The 8,993-nt window shown below is 40.4% G+C and overlaps 1 protein-coding gene across 2 annotated transcripts; it reads left to right on the plus strand.

Annotated features, from left to right (window-relative positions):
• The first annotated feature begins 2,265 nt into the window (after positions 1–2,265).
• On the plus strand, positions 2,266–8,993 carry YAE1 (YAE1 maturation factor of ABCE1). 2 transcript variants are annotated; one of them, XM_059849690.1, is made up of 4 exons: positions 2,266–2,398; positions 3,243–3,540; positions 5,154–5,275; positions 5,733–8,993. In XM_059849690.1, exons 2-4 carry the CDS (start codon positions 3,424–3,426, stop codon positions 6,154–6,156), a joined length of 663 nt encoding a protein of 220 aa, XP_059705673.1. In that variant the 5' UTR covers positions 2,266–2,398; positions 3,243–3,423; the 3' UTR covers positions 6,157–8,993. The 2 variants fall into 2 exon arrangements, with proteins under 2 accessions (XP_059705673.1, XP_059705682.1); XM_059849699.1 differs by lacking the exon at positions 2,266–2,398 and adding an exon at positions 2,568–2,708.

Genomic DNA, 8,993 nt, shown 5'->3' on the forward strand with positions numbered 1-8,993 from the left:
CAAAGTTGTATAATAATGATTTGAATAAGAACAATGCTTTATCTGAAGCATTCTATCTAGTAAAAACAGTGCAAAGATACAAAAGGTGCAAAAGGCGCAAAGGTGCAAAAAACACTCTATGACAATATGCTAATATGTTTCACTTTTGGGGATCACTCGTGGCTGATTGCTTAATGGCAGACCTTACTGCTAAGACGAAGCTGGCAGAATTCCAGTGTAATGATCTCCTGAAATCTCTTGTAACTACTAAGCTCTGTGTACTGATCCCTCCAGAAGCTCTCCCCAGTACACCAGAAAAGCCGAAAGTGACTGCTGAGATACGCATGTTCATGTTCCAGAAGTACCTTTGGTACATCAGATACCCTAAGCCTAAAATTAGCCCGGTTTTAAACTTAGATATGGCACTGGCAAACTTTACAATGGGTCACAAGTCAACTACTTCATTTTTCACAATTTCAGGCAACTTTATTGCGCAAAAATATCAGAACTGGCTTTTAGTCTGTGAAATATTGCTCTCCTGTTTTGATCTTCTGTTATATATCTTGACAGTGTCACCATAATACACAGACACTGTCCCATTTAGAGCACACATAAGTGTGGAAAACATCCACAACCCGAGGCATCTCACCTCACCCTCAACAATATTATTGTATGCTATTAAAGAAGAGAGGAGGCCTCCATCAACATAGAATCAATTGTCTTCAAGTTGCAACTGTACTTCATATCCCAACAATATTGCTCTACGTATACAATGATTCACCTAATTATCCACCCACAACTAATAATAGAAAGGGATGGAAATAAAATATTTCTTTTTTTTTTTTTCTCACAATTATAAAGACTCATTCTTAAACATCTGTGTGGGATGATCAACTTTGTTAAATTTAAGACATTTAAACTGATAGTGTGAATCTAGGAAACTCATGGCTTTCCTGAGCCATGACGTGCGTATCTTTTCCAGAAGAGCAAGAGGCTGATGAGACAGAGCAGAAGATGATAAGTAAAGGGTTAACCCAAGTTTAGTAGTACTGTTGCTAGATGAAGAATTGTTTCCACCTGGTGAATTTTTGCTACCTGTCATTATGACCAGTTAAAAGTTTTTGTTGCCAGAGGGATTTTCGTGACTGTGCATTTGTGCATGCAGGCAATAGTCAGTATTGGTATTAATTTTTTTTAAATGGCAAAGCTAGTGTCTGCCAGACGGGAGTCGAAAGTGACATAAGTCGGCCAGGAAATCAGCAATCATTGACATATGTCGTAACTGCTGAGGAACAGATATGCAGTTGTGGCCATCCAGAGGCACCAGTGTCATTTTGACACCTGACACACGAATTTCTGGACAGATTTGGTTACTTGGCTACTCGTACCTCAGCATTCAGCCATCAGGGAGCATCCAAGATGGGCCAGAAGCAGGAGGACAGGCTGTCTGCAGAGCAGAAGGGCTGAGGGAAAGGGAGTGCAGCAGCTGCAGTTTGCAGCACGCTGTTCGTCTCCTGCTACCTGCACAGCACAGACAGGCCCTGCTGCTGTCCGTGCAGTGTCCCAAGCACTGCTGAAAGGCATGTCACCTGCCACCCCTGGGACAGGAGACGGGACACCCGGCAGTGGCTGTGGGGAGTGTGGTCCCACGGGGAATAGGGGGAATCGGCCTCTCGGGTGTTCCGGCTGCCAGGGGCCTGCAGGGCCCTCAGCACTCGGCGGCGTTCACTGAACAGCTTCTGGGAATTTGGAGAAGCAGGCAGCTTGAATTCAAGCTTGATATATTGTGTGTTCATGAAGATTAATCAGCTTTTAACTTATGCAGCATGCACCAACATTGTTGTACTTATGTTTCATTTACATCAACATGATATTCCTGCTTTCTCTAGTCAAAGCCAGCAATGAAACACTTGGCTCCCGCTGGCATCTCTCATATTAAAAAGTGTTTCTCATCGTAATACCTGGGTCTTGTAGAGGATAGCTCTAAGGGCATGCTTCACATAAAGTGCTTGACGACTCTGAAGTCAACAAGGCAGATTTTTTATTATTATTTTTTCAAGTGCACAGTTTATAACTGAAAAGACGACGAAACCTTCGTGCTCCGAGGAACGCGTTGACCCTACGGCTGTCCTCCGGTCTCTGTGGGAGGCCGAGGCAGCCACATGCTGCTCCCTCCTGAGAACGCGGAAGGTGATGAGGGGATGAGGACATCCCGTCTGCGGCAGCAGCTCCCGCCCCGTTGCTGCCCGGCGTCCCCACGGCCGGGCTGGGCAGGGCCACTGGAGGGGGCTGCGCCCTCACTCAAGATGGCGCCTCCAGTGTCACGGGCTCTGATGTCATGGCTGTCGCTGGCAATTACTTCCGCCAGCGTCAATTTGCCCTCAGTGAAGATGGCCGAGTGCCGGCGGCCGCGGTGAGGGTGAGTGTGCGGGGCCGGGCTGGCGGCGGCGGCTATGCGAGTAGCGCAGAAAGGCGAGGCGAGGGGAAGCAGCGTCCGTGGCCGGGCGGGGAAGAAGGAAGGCTCCCCGTAGAGCCGCCGCTCCTGGGAAGCTAGGCACGTGCGCAGCTGTGAGATGGCGGCGGGGGCCTGGCCGCTGGCTGCGGCCCGGGCCAGCTGTGGGGCTGGGGGATGCCCCGCTTGCCCACCGCAGGCTGCAGGATCCCAGCCGGTCGTGTCCCAGAGCCCTGGGTTCTCTGAGAACCGCCGGTGGCTCCGCAAGGAAGTGTTGGTATGTTCTAACAATTTACAACGAGGCAAATGAATTAGTTGTGAGACGCTTCTTAAAGTTTTCGTCATAGGAAAAGATTAAATAACCCGAAAGTTTCTACTTCCCACTGCAGCAGCACTTGCTAATTGTTTATTCAAAATAGAAAAGACTGTTTCTGTTTTATAAGATGTATTTGGCATAATTAGAAAACTGTAAATCAAAGGTGAAAGTACTTCCCAGTTATTAACTGTGCAAGTATTAACCTGTGTGTAGTAAATTGTGTACACAATATAAATACACAAAGTTGTGTGTATACATACAACTTGTTTTAGGGCACCACGTGGAGGCTGTATGGGACTATTTGTCAGCTGCTGTTGGAAGCAAGTCATAAAGTTGTTTCTGCCAGCTGTCCTTGTACTGGCAGTATTCATAAATGCTGCGTTGGTGTCCATATATGTGTCAGTGCCATAAGATGCGAAGGAACTATCATAAGTTTCCCTAATATATCTCAGAAGTTACTTTATGAACGATGATCTGACTTCCTTTTCTTGACAGATGCACCCCAGTGGCACACAGCACCGAGTTCCCATGCACAGCTTGAATAATCAGCTCCATACCTGGCTTCTCTTCAGAGCTGACTGTTTTTTGCCAATACTTCTAATCTGACACTTCACTAGAGGCACTTCTGAGAGTTTCTCAGTGTTTTTTTACCACATAAACATAGGGCACTGCTATTATGGCCTGGGTTCAAGTAGCAGTCAGCCAATGCAATGAGGATATATTTGATGAAGATGCAGATGAGATGTATCTACTACAGAAGGAATGGAACAGCACTATGAAAAAGAGATTGAAGGTATTTGTATAAAAATTATTGAATATACTTTTTTGCCATTTTAGATTTACTGACATTTAACTTGATATACATGTGAATGATTTAAAGGGAAAAGTAAAACTAGCTGCTTAAAAGTTATTGTGGCGTACTTTCTTCTGAATATCAGGAAAATATGGCAGAAATTTACATAAACACTACTTAGTAGTCACCAGAGCAAAGTACTGTTTTACCAAAAGACATTGACTCCTTCTGCACAGCCATGTGCATTTATAAAAGGCAGTGCTGAATTGTGATGCAAGCTACTTGCTTTGTACTTGTAGGTATAGCCCTAGTAAATGTAGGGCAACAGAGCTGAACAATGCTAATAAAGAAATGTGAGACATTTGGGGTTTTGAGTAGGGTTACTCATCAGTCAGAATGTAAGATGTGTGACTCCATGTGCAGCCACAATTGGGCATTGTGGTCTGTGTAGGTCTTTGGTTGATTTGGTCTCCAAGTGAAATACCCATTTTTTGAAAGCTGCTTTCCACAGCCCTTACCTCAATGCACTTCTGCTGGAAACAAACCAAGTTCATAAACAGGTGAGTTAGACAGATACTGTATCATTCAGAGTGGGGCCATAGGGCACCTCTGCTCGCAGGTGAGCAGTGTTTGGCTGAAGAACATGGATGGAAACAGTTGTGTAGGCAGTTGATGAGGAATGGTATTACAGCAGACCTGGTGTAGTTTCCTTCATCTGAGTTCCATGAAAAGACTAGTTTTCTTAAGGAACTGTGTAGTGTTCTTACAGAAATCCCTCTGGTGTTTTTGAGTAGATACTGCAAAATCATGACGTGTTATTGGAGTTGTACATTGGGCAAAATAAATTTTTGTGCTCCAGACCATTTTTCTTGCAAGGCCACCATGAGCAAATAGGAGTTTTCACTTTTGTAGCTTGGAATTTTGAAATGAAAAAAAGTTAAGAATTATTCTATTAATCTTGTGATGTGGTTATAATATAAAGGAAGTAATTTGAATTACAATCATTAGCTGTTTACTTAAAGAAAGCAGTCCCAATGTTAAGTGTATTTATATGTGACTCCGTCAATCACTGTCTCTTTTTCTGGTATAACTCTTTAATGGAGTGAGGTCCAGTCAATAAAGGAGCAATGCTCAGCAGTTAATTTTGTGAAAATAAATGGAAGCAATGTAGATGGATTACAGATAGAAGAGTAACTCTGCTAAAGGGGAAAATTGGCAGCCTGCATATCTTTTTAGATAGAAAAAAGAAGTCTGTGTGGTACTTCTAAGTCCATTTCTCACAAAAAAGTTGTTAATCATTAAAAACAAACATGCTTTTTTTTTTTTTTTATATCTTTTTAAAAGAAGTTTCCCTCTTTTCTCACTTTCTGGGAATCCTTTTGGGAAAAGTAAAAAACTGTATCTTACAGGTCAGTAAATCATAGTATACTGCAGCAAGTATGTTTTGGTTTGGCAGTGAGGGTGTAGTGGTGAAGGATGTTCAGATATAGAAGCCGTAACTTAAGAGATGTGATGCTTGTTTAAACTTTTTTTTATTATTGTTATGTATTTGTCGGAGGTCCACTTTGTCATGTTGTGACATTTAGCAACCTGTTTCCCTGCTTTTCTTACAGGAAGGCTATCGGGATGGAATGGAGGCCGGGAAAGAACTTGCACTCCAGACAGGCTTTAATCAAGGTTACAGACATGGTGCTGAGCTGATGATTACATGTGGCCAGTTCAAAGGAACCCTGAAGTAGGTTACAAACTCCTTAAGGTCAAGTGTATGTGGAGGGTGTGTAACAGGGGAAGACGCATACAGGTTTTTGTTTGTTTTCACTAAAAAACAAAACCAACCAACCAAAAAACCAACCAAAAAACCCAAACAAACCCCCCCACACACACATTTTGCATTTTGAAACTGTCCAAAGTGAAAAACCTGAGAATTCCCACATCTTGAGGACAGGGAATGCCTACCTGGGTGTAGAAGTATAATTTCTAAAAATTCTACTTCAGTTGCTCTTCCAAAATTGTCAGAATCTACATATTTAAGCTTAATATTTAGTTCTACTGCCTGAATTTTTCATAAATCGTGAATTATACATAAATGTATTTATGATACATAGATACCTTGTCACATTGCTGTCGATCTACCTCCACCAAGTGGAGATCTACATAGATGAATATAATCACTTTTGTTGTTCACTTTTCAGCGCTCTCTTATCCTGGTGTCATTTTAATGGACATGATTCTGCTCTAAGTACGATAAATAATCTTCTTGATGTGGTTGGAAAGCATGAAGATGATGTGCTTAAGTATCTGAATTCTACTGAAGAACAGCCACATCTCAGACACATTTTAGACTCAGTTCAGGACATGGACCTTAATCACACAGCCGAGATGGAGTACAGGGAAATTAAAGATGAAAAACACAACGACTGTGGCAGCTCCGGTGAAAACATTTGTAGGAATAATGGTGAGGTTGGTTCCTTGCAGTCTGAGTGCAGCAAGGCAAACCTCTGCACAGATCCTGAAAAGTCAACCCTTGCTTGGGTTAAAATGCAGACTGTTTGGTTAGTGGAGCAACTGGGCTTATCACTGGATGTACTCCACCATGTCCAGCAACTGGAACATTAGTTTTTCTGTCTCGTGGTGCTTAAAACTATTAAAGCTGATTTTGATTCTTAGTTTGTGGGCCATGTACAGGCTGATGCATCAGTTTTGCTCTAGGAAAATCTAATTTTGATGCTTTACAGTAGAAGTAATTTTTGTAAATCCTTGCCATGATTTTGGCTCTGGGCAAAACCCTTCACTTTCAACCTTAAAGGTAAAATGCACAGAAGGGGGCAGTGACTTGAAAGCTTTACGAAGAGTTACTAAATATGTTTCTGTTTTGTGTCAGGAGGTCCCATTTCACCCTCATTTTTTCTTGGCAGCAGCTTGGAAATGAAGTGGGTCCGTTAAATAGCCCCTCTAAATTGGTCCTCTGCAATATCAAAAGAATAAATGCTCAGTGCTATGGAAATGGTCAGTGTTTTTGCAGAATAAGCTGCTGTTGATGATACGCTGTGTGCAAAATATAATATGATATGCTGCTGATTCCTAGAGTGCTGTGACTCTGAGTCACTTTTTTGTCAAATTTTATGTGTTATCTTTTCTACCCATGATGCAATGCACTTTCATGGTTAAAAACTATTTTTCTCTCCTTATATAGTTATATTTGTCACTTTTGCTGAAAACACACCATTTTCCTCAAATGCAGAATTGCTGACAATTCATTGTTTTACTTTTAGACGTCTGCTCTTACCATGTCAGACCAAACTAAACATGCTTCCAGTCTAATGAACATCCTTTTATTATTTTCGTATTTATTTTGTCAGTCTATCTAGCCTGAACTCTTTCCCACATTCCAATAATGTTTTTCTCAAGCTCTTCAAGGAAGCCAAGCTTATTCACTACCTCTTAGAAACACATCAGCCACACATGCCTATTTCTGATTATTTTGTATTTCTGTAAGTATTCTGTATTTGACTTGCTTTCCCATTGCTTCCCTTCACTGTAGCTGTAAATTGCTCTGTTCAGGAAGTTTTTTCTTTGTGAATGCATCTGTTTTATATTAAATTGATTTATAGTAAGTTCCCAGCTTACTTGTTGGAAGTTTCCTGTAACTCATTCATATTGGAGACAAGGGAAGTCCAGACATAGGCAAAGTAAGATTTTGAACAGTAAACTATAATTAAAAAAAAAAATAATCACAAAGCTATTTCATACTTGGAGGCAAAAAAAAAAAAATCTATGGAAAAAATTCCTTGTTTTTTAGAGCCTGAGTTTATACAACATTCTTACTAAAGACTGTTATCCTGTCAGAGTTGACAGACTGTAATTTTGGTTTCCTTTCAGTACCACTTCTGCTTAAAGGGTAAGCAGAACTGCAGTTCAGAGTCTTGGATTGAATGCATTTATGAAATAGTGGACGAAGAGGGGTGTCTGCATTAATTGTTTATATACAAAAATTGTTCAAGTAACTTTTTTTCAATTTATTTAGCATAATATTGACATGGATAAACATTACTTTTCTTCAAATCCCTGTCTTGTGTTATAGACTGTATCATATATGTTAAACACAGATTTCTTCCATATTCTGGTAGAATATGGTGCAGACAGTGTTGGAATATATGTATAATTTTCCTAACTAATTTTTAATTGGTTTTTTAACTAATTGTAAGCAGTGCCCACTTTTAGCCAACACCAGTTAAGTTTCTTCACAGACCTACTTTGATCATTAAGTCACCGAAACCTTGAGTTTGTTAAAACTAAGCCTGATAATCTTCAATGAACAAAGCCAAAAGAATTTGAAGATTGGGCATCTTAAATTTATGGCCCTTCAATGACATTAGAGTAACCAGAGGATATGGAGGAGATTAAGGCCTGGAAAGTTGGAAAAAAAAGATAAAAGAAGGAATAAAGGATGTGGACCAGATTAGCACGAAGAGAAAGACATCAATAACTAATAGGGAGTAGAATACTAATTAATGAAAAGAATTATGTAAATTAAACCAATGAACATTAATGTCTTTGTTCTCAAAAAATGCATAAATAAGTGAAAAAGTTTTGTATTGGGATCAGCATTGAGGCTGGAACTTTGTCAGCCACACATATCTCTTGACCAAGAATAAATGCCTTACCTTCTAACAATTAAAAAAGACAGTGTTAGAAGGAATCTTGTTTACCACAACGATTTTTGAGGTTTTCAGTAACAAGACAAAATAAAGGTTAATAGAACAGTGTTAGACTTTACAGATTTGGATGTTTTAAAATGCAGATTCAAGGGAATTACTTTCCCATATTCAAAAGTTTGCAAAGAGGAGATACCATTCACAAATTACTAAGTAGACTTCATTTTTGTTTATAAAACCATCAGGTTTTTGGCTATGACATCAGCTTCTATACTAGCTATGGATTTACTTTCCTCCACAAGGTTTCCGTGCATAATGAGGGGTTACTTTTTTTCTATGTTATCACCCAGAGTTTCCAGTTAGGCTGTAGAGAGATTTTCTTCTGTACTCTCTGTATTATTTGGCTTATCTGTTACTACGCAGTCTTGCTGACCAGCACCAGAAAGGCTTTCTTTGAGACTGTCAGAATCTGTAGTTTGCTCCAGTTGTGATCCAGGTTCTTGTTCTGTGTTCATGTCTTGTGTTTCACTGTCAGCTTTCACCTTGGCAGCATTCCTGAAAACAGCTCTCATGACAACTGGGACTGACATGCAACTGAAGAAGGAAATGACACATTAGTCAATACTACAGCTATCATACCTTCTTTAAAGTACTTCTGGTTTTTAAACTGTGGCTGACACCTGAATGAAAACCAGCATTACTTCCTTTCTGTTTTTGTCTTGTACAGCCTGGTCTTACTTTGTAACCATAATATAAACTACATGTGCTGTTCCAGAAATATATGTTGACACACTGAAA

Source organism: Haemorhous mexicanus, chromosome 1 (assembly GCF_027477595.1).
Source record: "Haemorhous mexicanus isolate bHaeMex1 chromosome 1, bHaeMex1.pri, whole genome shotgun sequence".
NCBI lineage: Eukaryota > Metazoa > Chordata > Aves > Passeriformes > Fringillidae > Haemorhous > Haemorhous mexicanus.